The following is a 15,192-nucleotide window of genomic DNA, read 5'->3' as shown; positions in this document are numbered from 1 at the left end:
TGTGAGAAGGAGTAGAGAGGTCTCTCTGTGTCTCAGCCCTAGCTGTCCTGGAACTAGCTCTTGTAGACCAGGCTGGCCTGGAACTCACAGAGATCTGCCTGCCTCTGCCTCCTGAGTGCTGGGATTAAAGGTGTGCGCCACCACCACCCGGCTGGAAGTTCTAGTATAGGGAGATGGGTAAGCTTTACCAAGATGGTAAAAACTGAGCAGAAGGGCTGGAGAGATGGCTCAGTGGTTAAGAGCACTGACTGCTCTTCCAGAGGTCCTGAGTTCAATTCCCAGCAACCAAAATGGTGGCTCACAACCATCTGTACTGAGATCTGGTGCCCTCTTCTGGCCTGCAGGGATACATGGAGGCAAAATGTTGTAAACATAATAAATTAATAAATCTTAAAAAAATATGGACACCTTCCAGTCTTATAAAAAAAAAAACAAAAAAACTGAGCAGAAAACTTCAAGAATTCCATGAGGCAAGATCTGGAGATCTCCGGAGCCATGGCAGTGCAGGCGGAAGAAAGGAGCACAGGCGGGCGGGGCGGGGGCGGGGGCGGATGTGGTTGGAAAGAGTGGGGGAGGAATAGGGCCATGGGTGATGAGGTCATCAGGCAGTGGGGGAACAGCTCCAAGACTGGAGGCCACTGCGAGAGCTTTGCTCATGAGACACTTGCTCAATGAGGGCATGAAAGCCAAGGTCCTACACTAAGCTTGTGTGGACCTCACCTTCTAGGCAGGTGGGGCTTAATCCAGTCCTCAAGGGGAGATAAGACAGGCACAAAGCAGGGGCAGCAGCCTCTGGAGGAGTTCCCTCTTAGAGCTAGTGGGGGGCAGGGAGGAGAGCTCATTTAGAACAGAAGGTCTGTATTGAAGTCCATAGTCAAAAGTCTATAAAAGAAGTGATACAGGGGTGTTGGTGTGTGTCTGTAGATCCAACACGGTCCATATTGACTCAGGAGGATTGGGAGCTTGAAGCCAGCCTGGGCTACCTGGGGAGACCCTGTCTCAAAAACAAAACAAACAAAGAGAGAGAGAGAGAGAGAGAGAGAGAGAGAGAGAGAGAGAGAGAGAGAGAAAGAAAAAAGAAAGGAAGAAAGAAAAAGATAAACGTTTGTTTTGAGTTGCAAGTCCTAAGCAAGGCCTGGAGAGCAGGCTTCTGAGCAGGGACGGCCTTTTTGCACAATAGCTCTGACCTCCACAGGGAGAAAGCCGCCAGTGGGGAGACAGTAGGAAGTACAAGGCAGTGCGGATGTGAGGGCTCAGAACGGATCGGGGTCAAGGGTGGAAGCCTGGATCAGGCCTTCTCTTCCTCACTCGCCAACCCTGGGTCCAGCCAGAGTCAGCAGAAAATCTCAGCTCCAGGGAGGAGGCAGCACAGAGCCCCAAGCTGCTGAGGGAGCAGGGCAGCAAGATGCCATTGTGTGCCTGCAATCAAGAGGCTTCAGAGGAAATCAAAAGCACCAACTGGCGAGATGATGTGTGCATACTGTCTTTCCCTTACTCAAACACACCACACACACGCACACACACCACACACACACTTCTCCCTCTAAATGGGTCAAGTGAAGGCTGTGGGTGTGGGTTGGAGAGGGAAGGCTAGGGAGTGGGGGGACCCAGAGGAGCCTGGGCCCTGGTGCCCACTCATTCTCCTGGCATAGGAGATGGCAGCAGCTGCAGGGTGGGGTGGGACGTGAGGATAAATATACACCTCCCCATGCATATGGATAATGCACACAGCTGCCCTGCCTGCTTGGTGTTCATTAGGAGCAACTGTTTCAGGAGCCGTTTGGGCAGGCGGGAGGGTGCCGGGCCCATTCACAGACTCAGGGCAGGGGGCCGCCCGCAGCTGTGCAAGCGCCGCCTCCCGCCTGGATCAGCATCCCGGCCATTGAAAGAATCTTCCTCCCACTCGCTCTTCGCCCCACTCACTGCCCCGCTAGCTCTTGGAGGTCTCAGGGTGGGAAAGGGGCCCAAGAGTGAGTCAGGAGGAAATGCAGTCTGCCATCGTGGGAGCTCCGTGAACTGAGGGGAAGAGTTGGGCTTCAGGTTGGGCGACTGGCGACAAGCAGAGCTGATACCCTCCTTTCCAAGAGCCATCTGCGGCAGGAAGACTGCTTTAGCCCTGAGTCTGGAAGCTTAAGGGAAGTCCCATCCGTACTGGAAAGCCCCAGATCAGCCAGCCCTGCTTGCTCTCTGTCTGGGTGCTAGTGTGGTTTGATGATTCTGACCTTTTGGCACAAGTGATGCTGAGGCAGGGAGGCTGATGGGCTCCAGCCCCAAGAGTGGATGGAAGTGGGACAGAACAGGTTGGAGGATTAATGACATAGATTGGGTGGTGACCAGGAGTGGATGTTCAGTTTGTGACTTGCAGATGCCTTGCCTCCTAGCCACTGTGAAATCTGTCCAATGTGGGCCCAAAGGCAAAGAAGAAAGACAGGGACAAATGACAGGCCCCTTGGTCTTCCGTTTTCAAGAATGCTTTCAAGGCATAAACTGTGGGTGTATGGAGAAGGCGGGCATATCTGTCCTACAGGCTGCCCTCCTTCTCCCCTCCCCTCAGGCAGTCAGAGTGGACTCTGGGGCTGCTCCAAAGACCTGGAAGGGAGACAACAGACTTAGTCAGGCCAGATCCACTCACATGTGACCCCGGTGGCTTTCTTTAGTTTTGACGGTGGAGCTGGGTCCTGTTTGACGCCTCTGCAGGTGGCCTCAAGAGCAGCCAGGGGAAGTCCAATGGCAAAGAGTGAGGTGACCTGGGGCCCACGTTGCTGTGCCTTGGAGGCCTGTCCTCCAGCTGCTCCTAGCTACTGATGGGCTTGGGAGTCAGCAGGAATCCAAGCCACATGTGTCTCTCTGTGAGCCTTGCTCTCCTCTTCTGGGAACTCAGGACAGCGATGGCTATTGATGGCTATTGATCTAAACCCTAGAAGAGGCAATGGCCCCCAGCTTCGGGTACCCCCGCCAAGGCTTCTGCCCACTCCTGCACCCCGTTTGTTCTCTGCAATGTTGGCATTAATATTTCATTTCTTTAGCAGCAGCTTTTTGTCCCTGGAACACTGCCCTTCACACTAAGAAAAGAAACAGCTCTGTATTTCTTTGTGTAGGAGATTCCTGTGTTCTTTCTTTTGAAACATTTTTTTTTTGAGACATGGTTTCTCTACGTAGTTCTGGCTGTGGCTGGTCTCGAACTTGGAGCTCCACCTGCCTTTGCCTCCCAAGGTTTTGAAAAAAAAAAAAAAAAGTCAAAAAGAGCCAAAGAGCCAGGTTAGTCCCGACACAGAGCAGGAGGGTCTCTGTGAGCTTTAGGCCTCTGGTCCATGAATTTCAGGCCAGCCAGGATAACATATTAAGATCCTGTCTGAAAGAAAAAAAAACAAAAACAAAAACATGGGGACCTTGGGGAGGATTGAAGGGGAGAGGGGAGAAGCAGGGAGAGGAGCAGAGAAAAATGTAGAGCTCAATAAATATCAATATAAAATGTTAAAAAAAAAAAGTCAAAAAGCCGGGCGGTGGTGGCGCACGCCTTTAATCCCAGCACTCGGGAGGCAGAGGCAGGTGGATCTCTGGGAGTTCGAGGCCAGCCTGGTCTACAAGAGCTAGTTCCGGGACAGGCACCAAAAGCCATAGAGAAACCCTGTCTCAAAAAACCAACAACAACAACAAAAAAGTCAAAAAGTATTTTGGGATTAGCAATCCAACAGGCCTGGGTTCAAATTTCGCCTATGTCATCGTGTGAAATCTTGGACAAGTGACTCAGTATCTTCAGTTAATAGTGTCCTTGCAAGGGTTAAATGAAGATTAATAAATAAGATGCTTCTGGGGCAAGAGAATACAACCCCATCATTTTTTTCCTCAGCTGACCCTGACACATGACGGTCTGGTTGCTGGTAGCAGACTGTACCTCTCTACATGTCCTATCCTGTGACTGGCACACACACACACACCACACACACACCCACTCTCACCTCTGTATCCACCAAGTGCTGGACAAGCAGATGCACACACACACACACACACACACACACGCGCGCGCACACACACACTCGTCTCTGTATCAACCAAGTGCTGGACCAGCAGATGCACACACGCACGCACGCACGCACACTCATCTCTGTATCCACCAAGTGCTGGACCGGCAGATGCTTTGCAGGAAACAGGAGCTCTTTCCCCCTTCCCTGCCCTGCTGGTGGTGGCTGCAGCTTCTCTGTGTTCTGCAGTGTTGGAAAAAGAAATTACAGAACAGATTGCAATTAAGGGGGATGGGGGGGCACCAAGGCCTAAAAAATGCAGCTTGACTGAGCGCTAAACTGTGTTTTTGCCTGGAGCCAATCAGGGGCCTCTGACAAGAGCCTGTTCCCACTTACAAATCTAATTGCAGGAGGTGTGGCTGGGATGGCCCTGGAGCCTGGAGGGGGGGGGTCTGCCAGCCCCTGGGGAAGGCTGCAGGCAGACCTGCTTGGGTGTTGCTTTGAGAGTCAGAAGGAATGGAGTGGGGGCAGAGGTCTTGGGAGCCTGGGAAAGTCTGCCATTTTTGGTAATAGCTACAGAGATTTCACATAGATCACAGCCTGTGCACGGGACTCTAATGCATGCATCCTCCTGGTGAGCACTTCCCTCCTTTACACACAAGAGGCCCAGGCACAAAGTGTCTACTATCTGCAGAGGCAGTTTGTTCCTTCTGACAAACTGGGTTCTGGGGACTGAACTCAGGTTGCCAGACTTGGATGGCAAGTGACTTTACCAGATGAGACATTTGCTGTCTTCCTTTTCTTCTCTCTCTCTCTCTCTCTTTCGACAGGTTGGCTTCGAACTCACAGAGATCCACCTGCCTCTGCCTTCCAAGTGCTGGGATTAAAGGCCAGCCAGCCAGCTGTTTCATGTTGTTTTTGAAATAGGGTCTTGCTATGTAGCTTGGGCTGCCCTTGAACCTGTTAGCTTCTGAGTGCTGGGATTACAGGCTTGTGCCACCCTGCCTGACTGAGGATACATATTCGTTGCTTTATTAGTCCTTGGTAGGAATATCAAGTTTATCAAAAGACAAACAAAACAAGAGAATGGCAGTTAAAACTCCCAGAGTATTACAGCAATGTCCCCAATACGGGGTGAGGGTCTATGTGAACTAAAAAAGTGCCCAATTGGGGGGGGGGTATATGTAACCAAAAACGTCCTCGATGTGTGTGTGGGGAGAATATATGAATTAAACCGAAGCTGAACTGAACGTCCTGTAAGAATCTAGCATCCTATGCCTTTTCTCTCCTCCCACCTCTGGTTCCCCCCTCCTGCCAGCAGCTCAGCTCGTAGGTTCCAGGTTCTTTGGGGTAGGAAGGACCCTATGAGTAGGATGGCAAAGGGGAGGACAAGATTTTCGGCTCCCTGAGCCTCTGCCGACCACCAAGTGACTTCTGAGGTTTTGAGATAGCCTACACTACCCTGAAGTCCTGTACTTCTTATCTCCACCTTCCAAAGGCCGGCATTCTCTTCTTCCTTTGGAGGCTTCCTGCGAGAGGACTCAGTAACAGGCAGTAGGTGATTGGGTGACTGCCAGTGTCCCTGGTAGCCAGGTAATGTGCCTGATAACGTTCTTGATGTCTCTCCACAGGGGTGAACCTAAGCAAAGGAAGGTAAGAACCCCACAACTGTGCTGCTGTGGCCGGCAGTCCTGGGCACCGGGAATCCAGGGGGCAGCAGCACTATCAGAGGAGACACCTGGTGCAGGCGTGCAGCAGCAGCTGCTGGAATTGCTGGGAGGCGAGCTGTTCTGCTGTTTTCTGTCCTTTGGAAACAGCGGGGAGGGGGGCACGGCACCCAGGTTTCAGGTTCCAACAATCCTTAATGGTTCTGTGGTCCTGGCAAATTCCTTAACCGAGGCAAGCAAATGCCTCTGTTTCTTCAGCTGCAGAGTGGAGCTAAGGCTGCCGGCCATGAAGGAGATGCTGATGAAAACTTGCTGCTCCTGCTGCAGTGGCTGTGGGGAGCCACACTACCTGGTGACGGCTTCACATCATTCTGAACACAGCCTCCCCTGGAGGAAAGCGGTGTTCCGAAAGGGCAGAGCCACTGGGTCCTGTCGGAGCTTCGGCAAAAAACATGACCCACTCCAGACTGCCTTCGTTGCAGCTACATTCTGTTTGTCGCATTTTTGACAGACGTCTAAATTATACATTGAGCTTTCCACATGACCAAACACCACGTCCCTTCCTTTGATTATCATTTTCAAAAGGGACTATAAAAAAAGAACCTTTCGATGGATCACATTGAACCCTGAAACCACATGGAGAGCAGAGCTAAAAATAAAGGAAGAAGCATCCCGAGGAGGAGAGGAAGGAGAAATCAAAGTGCCCTGCAGATGGGAACGGAGGCACTGGTCCTGCGGAGGTGACATGGTGTCTGTCACCCTCTCCAGGCCAGGCCGGAAAAGGAGCGGCCAACAGTGAGGGTGGGGCACAGAGGGGCATAAAGAAATGGTCAAAGCTAGCGACAGAGGAGGAGGAAGGAGGAGGATGATGGCAAGACTGTCCTTCCAGAGCATCTCAGGGTGTGGACTTTTTTTACTGGGCAGAGCTAACTGCCGCACAATCGCTGACTTTCAGCTGTGCACCGACATGTTCCCCAGTTCAGCCCACATCAATGACACCCTTGTTTCCATAGTAACCAAGGGAGAGTGAAGGGGAAAGGGTGTATTGCACTGGGCGAAGGGAATCCAGCCAAAAGCAGCCACACGGGGAGAGTGGAAGGAGGGCTCAGCTTTTCCCACAGCTGGTTTGAGTATACACTGTGGACTTTGCCTGCCCTCTGGCCTCAGCCCTCGCACCCTGCACATTCAGATGCAATGGTGCGCAGAGCAAAAGTCTTACCAGGGCCCACCGGGACGGGGGAGGCACAGGGGCGGGGTATCCCCTTTCTAGCTTCACAGTCTGTTCTCTGGTTAAGGCCACAGGGGGCAGGGGTGGCACGGGGAGAGGAAAGGGGACTTTACAAGTATTTTGTTTTTAAAAATGGGAGCTTTCAAACTCTGCATTTTCCAGGCTCTGCTCATCTATCCCAGGAGCCCCTGGGGGGTTCCACAGGGCTCACTGGGAAGACGAAAGCCGTGACAGCCACAGTTGTCTCTGGTGTCTCTAGCTGAGAAGCAATGTGGACATTTATGGAGGTTTCCCTCAGAGCAGGGCAAGTGGCTCTGCCTGCTGGCTGGGGCCTGGGAGGGCTCTTTAGAACAGGTCCTTCAGTTGGTCATAAGAGACTAAAAATATTTTACAGATCACGCTCTTCCTGAGTCAAAGTCCCCTCTGCAGCATTCCAAAGCTAGACCTCAAAGCAGGGTGTGCAGCCCTTCAGAGAGCATCCTGGTGCTCTATTTGAAGGAAGCAAGTCTCAAGGCCAAAGCTCCATCTGTAGGCTGGAGAAAGGGTTTTCCTGACTCCTTAAAGCTCTGTCTGCCACCCTTCAAAGCCAGAGAAGCCAACGGGAAAGGTGGCAGGAATGACTGCTGAGCTGAGTGGAGTAAAGACCTCACCTTCTTTTGTCTGGCAAGCCCTTACAAGGCTGTCCACAGCAACCACAACCATCTCCACCCCCCGCCACCTCGCCATCCCGGCTTTGTTCATGGGTTTCATCCCAGGCCACCTTTCAAACTGTCCAAGCTTCTCCCTCTCCAGAGTCCTGAATAAGCTGGGTACCATGGACCAGGGGCTTCCGTGGCATTTTCTGTTAGTTCACACACCACGGTGGATTTGGAAAGGGCTACCTCCCAGGATGAGAAGGCAGCTGGCCTCCTTGGACCTACCAAGCATTGGATAGTCTCTTATTTATTCTCTGAAAAGCCCTGAGCTCATGCCCAGAACAGAGTTTAATTCAGGAGCAGGCGCTGCTCTGGCCTGCTTTTGGGGTTTGAGGCTGGGACTTCCGAGGGCTCAGGGAAACAGGCTCCCTTTGCCATGGGGGGAGGGGAAGGCCTCTGCACCCCTCCCTATCAGTCTGGAAAGAGGAGAGGAGAGCACCCTTGGGTTAGCGGCTTCCCTGGGCACAGCCCATGCTCACCCAGCAGCAATGCTCCCTCCCACACCACCTAGCTGCCAGCACTATAAAAATTGATCTCTTCTCAGAATCGATCTGCCTGGCTTTTCTCAGTGGAGCAGCTTCATGGCAAAGCTGCATTTATTTTTAAAATCTGATAGCATCGGCCTATTGTGATCATTTAAACACAGAATTCTTTGAGCTTTAGAAATCCCCTCTGTAGGGCGGCAGTGGAGAAGTCAGCTAACCTGGAGTCTGCTCCCTGCTCCACTGAGCTGGAGCAAGCCTGTTTATGCTAGCCTGAGCTCTCCATGTGAGTGAGGGCTTCTTAAGGACCTTGTAATTTTTCTGGAATTAAACCTCCCACTTCTTACATTCCAGATGTCATTACAGTCAAAAGTCATAAGAATCTGCTTCCCTGCGTGGCTGGCAGGGGTGAGGGGTAGGGAGGTTTGGGGGGTGGGTGGGGTAATGGATTGGGGATGTTTCTGTGTGGTGACCTGTTTGCAAGGAACTCCCCCACACCAAAAGTGGGGATTACATACAGCGTCTTACCTACCTGACAAGATGGTTTAATCATCTGCTATCCTTGGCCTCCCCCAGCAGCTTCCTGCTGGAGAGACTAAAGCCCTGGCTCAGTTGGGGGCGAGGAAAAAAAAAAAAATCAAATCCCTGCCCAGCATGGCCAAGCAGTGGTTTCCAACCACCAAGGGAGTGCAGGGCCAGGCCAGTAAATAAAGGGACTCAGCACAAGCGGCTTCTTCCTTCTTTTGTACAAAAGCCCACTGGAATTGTCTAAACTGCAGCGCAAGCTCTTGCCCACTGCGAATCATGTGCTCTGAGACATTTAATACTATTTCAATTATGCAGAGGAAATAATATAATTCCTTTATTTGAAAAACGATACTGAACCTTGGAGATCAGTTAAAATCTACGGCTGGAGAGGGCTCTTCTGAAGCTGCTGTCCCCTCCTCACACAGCGGCGCACAGATGAAAAAGCATTGGGTCAGGAAACAGCAAACCAGTGCTTTCCAGGGCCGAGTTCGGCTCCCGCGGCTCTTGCGGCTCCCCGTCCCCACGCTACTTCTTCTTCGCGTTGACGTTTTTGCAGACCCAGTTCATGCCGTCCTTGGGAGGGAACGGCAGAGAGAGGCAGTGTTAGCGGCAAGAAAGGTCCCAAGAGCTCAGGCTGGAGGGGACTGTGGCCACCTCCTCTAGAGAGGACCACCTGGCTGACCAGGGCTGGTGGTGACCTCCTGGAAGGGTGCGGGGGTGGGGGTGGGGGGCTCTGAGCACACGAGGGAGGCAGAGGGAGCCAGCATCTGAACTTGAGATTCATTCTCAGGAACTCCCTCTGAAAAAATAAACACACCTGCCTGGTGCAGGGCTTGACTGAGGCGCTATCAGGAAGGATTCCAGCCATTTTTGGCTTTTTCTAAAAGCTGACCTTTGCTAGGGCATTAATTCAATGAGCTACCCTTCTGGTGCCCCAGCGTGTTTACAGTGTGACAGTGTACACTTGGGTTAAATTAAATTTCATTTTGGAAAAACAACCCTCTGCAGTGGGTGTTACTCCACACGCGCAGGGGCAATACACACTATGTCTGTAGAGAGGCTTAGAAGCTGCTTCTTGTTGCTTTAAGCCCTACCAGGCAGGGGGCAGAGGGAAGGACAGAAGGTTCCCTTAAAGGCACAGCGACCTTGAAACTCCTCTTTAGAAGGCTGGAGAGGGACTGAGGTTAAAACACACACACACACACACACACACTGCCTACAGCCACCTGGTAGGCAGCACAATTCCTCACAGACGCCAGGCCTGTCAGATATGACCTCCTTTTCAACCCCCTCTGGAGCATACCTGGACACGCACCCCTCCCCAGGAACTCCAGACCTTCAGGCATGTGCAAACGCCCTCAGAAGCACAGACCAAAACTCAAGATGAACCCTGCAGGGCATCTTGCCCAGAGTCTGGGTCTCACATACATGTGCTATCAGACACACACACACACAACCACGTGACGCATCACACTTCAAACCCCACGTTTCTGGTGGCTGTGAATCTGGCGGCTGAACCAGAACAGCTAAGACAGCTTATAGCAATAAATATCAGCTGACACCTTTGACCACCAGGACATTAATCCCGTAAACAATACATCACTGCGGAACAACCAGCAGGTACCTTTCTTTCTCCTGGCTAATCTGCCCTCACCTGCATTTACAGTGATTAAAACTCTACCAGCTGCTATCAGGGCACTTGGGCAGGAGAACCTGAGGATCTGAGGGACATTGTGCTTTGCCAAGATGAGGCCTGGCCTTGGCAAAGAGCCTTCAGGTGGAGAGCACCTGGTTGCGGCTGGGCAGCGGGGGACAGGGCGAGGGGACCCCCAACGCATCTGATTACAACTGGGTCAGCAGCACATCCTGAGAAACCAAGCAGTTTTAAAGCCATTTTATGAAAAAGGAGTCATTTAAAGAGAGCATGTTTAATTTTAGTAGCTAATTGGTTTCTAGGAAAAAAAAATGATAAATGATCACCTGCCAGGAGACAAAAAAGAATTTTACACAGACAGGAGGGATGAATAGATAACCATCTTCTCTTGCTCCAAAGCTGAAGAGCTCAGCACACAGGCAGCACAGACACCCAAAGGTGCCGTCTGTCTCCGTGTTCTCTTCTCCACAGGCACAGCGTTTTTATCAGAGCAGCTTCTCCAGGAAAGCAAGTGTCCCTGCACAACGCCAGCCAATACTGTTTTGTCTTTTTTCTTGGTTTATGACTGGTGAAGAAGGGGGTTCCTTTTATCATATCTCACCGAACATAAGTGTAGGCAAAGAGATAGGGAAAATATTTACTCAGCTGTAGACACTCAAAGCAGAAGGTGGAGGGAAGCCATTCTCTGTGAAGGGGGAAAGGGGCTTAAAGGGCACGGCCTGCTGAGGGTGCTGGCCTGCAGATGTCAGAAGCTAGAGTGGAGGTCGGCCCGGCATGGTTCTGTCAACAGAGGGCGCTCAGAGGCCAGCACCCAAGGCTGCCCCCAGCCCGTGGTACTATCCTGGGGAAAAGCCCTGGGCCTCTGCAGGGCTTGGGGGGGGCCCCTTTGAGTCCCAGCATTTGGGGGCTGAAGGGGAGGGGAACGAGGAAGGGCACAATCCTCTCTGACAATACCTCATAAATCAAGCAAGTGCAAGCTTTGTCAAGTAGCCCACTGCAAAGGAAAGATAATAGTGTTATCCAAAAACCAAGATGGGAGAGCCTAAGCAAGGGACTGGCAGGCTGTCGGCTTAATATAGTCCATATTTAATTTATAGTCTTTAAAATTAATTCTCATAAGCACCCAGTGAATATATTATTGTTTCCATATTGCAAACAAGGAAATGAAGAACAGAATAATTCAAAGCAGAGGTGGGCCCTGATGCGCCTGTCTTTCCACTGAGGACCATACACTAGTCACCGCTCTCTGACTGAGGGTAGCGGGAGAAGAGCCCTGCATCTAATTTACAGAGCAGCTGGGCGGCCTTGGAAGGCAGGCGGGCAAGGCCATTCCAATGGGTTCTTTTTCCTCACGGCTTCCTTCAGCTGAATACAGGGCAAAGACAGGAGAAACCCCTGTCAAGGAACCCTGCCTGCCTTGCCACAGCTCTAAAACAACCAGAATATTCCCAGTCTGCAAGATCCAGGCATACAGAAGGCTGACTGGGCATTCGTGTCCTGGGCCACTTCCTCCAGTGGATATGGGAGCCTTCTGCTTCTATGTTTAAGAGAACGGTGGGTTTAGCTTTTCTGAGAGGAGGTGATTGCTTACTTGAAGGAGGCGACTCTGCTTTCCCTGAAGAAGGAAATGAACTCATGGGTTTGTTTAAGGTTGAACCTTTCATTGTTAAAAACTGGTTTGACCGATTTCCTGCGCACTTGATCTTCACTATGGGAATGACTATCTTTGGTGTGAACAGTCTCCCCTTTCCTTTCCCGACCAATCTTGCTGAAACTGAATTTGAATTGATTAGTTTCAATTCAATAATAAAGACTAAAGAGAGACAGGGAGCCTCAAACGCTGGCCTTTGTGTGACTTCCTGGAGAGGAAATACAAGTCTCTGTGTTGTCGCAGGAACATCCTCGAGTAACCGTGGGTGGTGCAAGGCTGCCCTGCTATATGGTGGAAACCTACTAACCATCCTGTTCACACTAGTCGCCTGCCTGTGGGCGGGGCTTGGCTCTGGCTGCACCGCCCTTTTTGATCTGATCTCAGTCTCCTGGGGTGGCTGGAAGGGAGCAGTGGTGGCCATGGTAGGGTGGGCTGGATTTTAAAACTGGGCTGCCTATGTGGTCACTGCAGTAATTGCTTTAGGACGACCAGGCACTCAGACCCTGGCCGAGCAATGCAGCCTGTCCCATTGTGCCTTTCGGCCCCTGGGGTCAAGGAGCAGCTGAACGCAGGCAGCACACATAAAATACTGCTTGCTGTTCAGTTTTCTGGTGACAAAGGGCAGTGCACCAGGGAGGGAGCAAGCAATCACATGCCACAGGCTTATTCTGTTAGTTCATAGAGGTCTGCAGACACAAATATCAGCTCCTGAGGTCCGAGTGACGGTCATGCAGTCCATGCCTGTCTGGAGGAAGTACCAACTGATTCCAGGCCTGGAAAAAAGGCTGGACATCATATTTTTAAATACTGAAAAAACTGGGGCTGGGGAGTGTATCACCTCCATTGTAGAATAAGGGCTTAGCATAAACAAAATACTGGGTTCAACTTCTAGTCCCACAAAGAAAAAAATCAAATTCTGTCAGCAGGCCAGGAAATGCGCCCCTAGCTCAAGGAAAAAGCAGCAGAGGCAGGAAGCCCAGCCCACACCTCTACGAGCCCGCTGCTGACCCTCCTTAGGGAAGGAATGGGGATGGTCTAGAGGGGGTGGCCTGGAGAGCAACCCCAGGAACACTGCCTGTCAGAGTCGCTGTAGTGACCAAGTCTAGAGGCCAGGTTCAAACTGTTGACTTCTGCTTTAAATGGAAATCTCAAGCCAGAACAACCAGGCACACTGTGTTTCAGAAAAAAATGTCTCCAAACCCCTGAAACTACAGCAGCTGTACAGACGTGCTCTGGGGAGGAGTCACGGTGACAGGTACAAGCAGGATGCTGCTTCTAGAACCTTTGTAGGCCATTTCCTACATTCGGAAGAAAAGGGACAAGAGACCAAGCGCTAGATGGCAGATCCTCGAAGGCCCTAGCCGCCAGCCAAGCCTCCAGGGCACGGAGGGATATTTCCTCCTGATGAAGGGGACTGGCTGAGGGGTTTAGGTAACCCCTCCCACACAATTTTCACTTTCCCTCTTTTCTGCTTTGATGTAACTGGGTCCCTTCTGGACTACAGTCCTCTCAGCAGGGTGGAGTGCCAAGACTGATGCTCTTCTCCAGGGTCTGGTGCTCTTCACCTATTCTTGGCACGTGAGAATTTCCCATGAAGACCCGCTTTAATCACATGACAATTGGCCTCCTAGTAGCCATCAGTCAGGCAAGGAAAAATCTGTTCCGGACTCTCTCGCTATGTCCATTCTCAGCTGGACACACGGTATTGTCTTGTAAAGGTCACACAAGTGTGCCTGAGAATATCAGGTACAAATGCCACCCAGGAATGTCAGCCCTAGAATCACCAGATCCCACGGTCTCAGATCATGGATTCAAGCCACTTACCTAGTGACAGTATTGTGCCTGCCCTGCTGGGCCAGAGAGCGTAGGGTACATCACCTGTCAGACTATGGCTGTTCTCTGGACTAGACCACTCGGGGGTCCTTGGTACCGGTTAGTAAGACATATTTCTAGAGCTGTTTTTGTTTATAAATATTTTACCTTTATTTATTCATTCATTCTTCCTTTTAATCTTTCTGGCTTTCTTTTTTATATAATTTATTTCTCTTTATTTTATGTGCATTGGTGTTTTGCCTGCAAGTGTGTCTGTGTGAGGGTGTCAGATTTTGAAGTTACAGACAGTTGCGAATTTCCATATGGGTGTTGGATATTGAACCCAAGTCCTCTGAAAGAGAAACCAGTGCTCTTAACTGTGAGCCATCTCTCACAGTTCATTCATTCTTTCGGCTATTGTGTGTATGGATACAGTGGGGGTGGCCAGGCAAGACGTGTATGTGTATGGGCACAGAGAACAGCCCTGCTGGAGCTGGTTCTCTTCACACCATGCGGGCTCCAGGGGCTGGGCTTGGGTCATCAGGTTTAGAGTAAGTGTGCTGAGCCTCTTGTAGGCCACCAGGCGTGTCTTGATTGACATCTGCGCGCGCACGCGTACACACACACACACACACACACACACACACACACACACACACACACACAGTGTTCAGACAGCGGATGCTCTCAGCACCCACAACTATCACACAGATCCTGGGCCGTTCCCTTTTCCTTTTTGCAGACTTTCCTAGGTTTTCTTTCTGGGCTGTCAAAGAGGTGGCACCAGATGTCAGCAGTTAGGCCACTCGGCAGCTTCTGGGGAGGTTCGGCGGGATGAGAACAAAACTGGAATTCAGGGAGGTTTTAGTCATTATGATACTGAATTCATACCTGAAAGTGAGCCCCAAATAACTAAACCTTCCAGTCATGTCCCTAGCAGAGTTCTTCATTTGCAGGATAATCTAAGCCTTAATCAAGAGCCACGAATGCCTGCACTTTCGCCAGGCAATCCCGTAAGGGAATTACACGGAAGCGACTCCTTTAAAGGGAGAAGCCAGGAAACTGGCTGAGTGCACAGGAGTGTAGGTCAGCGGCATCACCTGAGGGAGGAACATGGTCAATGCTGCCTGATAGTGACAAGCGCTTCTATAGAAGGTTCCATGACCTTTCTCTGGTCCCCAAAGGTTACCGTGAAAGGACAATAGACATCAGATTCCCTTCTTAATTAACATTTTTATTAAATAACCCATTTCAAATAATGGTTAAATTCTCTAAATTTATAACATTCTATTAACCATAATCTAATCTCATTAACCTTGAAATCCCAGTCTTAACTATCCAATTCTGCACACCGTGGTACTATCTACAAACTAACTAAGTGACCTTCAAACTATTTGTCCTCTGTACAAATCATTCTCTCTGCTCTCTGTTCTTTGCTGGATCGCTCTCTCTCATTCATATGATTTCATTTTGATTAATTAATATATTTATCTGTTGTGTATAAGTCAGCGGA

General features: G+C 50.8%; 1 protein-coding gene across 1 annotated transcript in view; it reads right to left on the bottom strand.

Annotated features, from left to right (window-relative positions):
* Window positions 1–8,875: 8,875 nt before the first annotated feature.
* Window positions 8,876–15,192, bottom strand: part of Arl3 (ADP ribosylation factor like GTPase 3) — a 60,496-nt gene continuing 54,179 nt past the window's right edge. Inside the window, exon 6 of the mRNA XM_057779242.1 lies at window positions 8,876–9,135. Coding sequence (XP_057635225.1) covers window positions 9,088–9,135 — 48 coding nt within the window. The 3' untranslated portion in view covers window positions 8,876–9,087. The remainder of the gene's footprint in view (window positions 9,136–15,192) is intronic.

This window comes from Chionomys nivalis, chromosome 8, assembly GCF_950005125.1.
Source record: "Chionomys nivalis chromosome 8, mChiNiv1.1, whole genome shotgun sequence".
NCBI classification, from domain to species: Eukaryota; Metazoa; Chordata; class Mammalia; order Rodentia; family Cricetidae; genus Chionomys; species Chionomys nivalis.
This window is presented reverse-complemented; position numbering and strand designations above follow the sequence as displayed.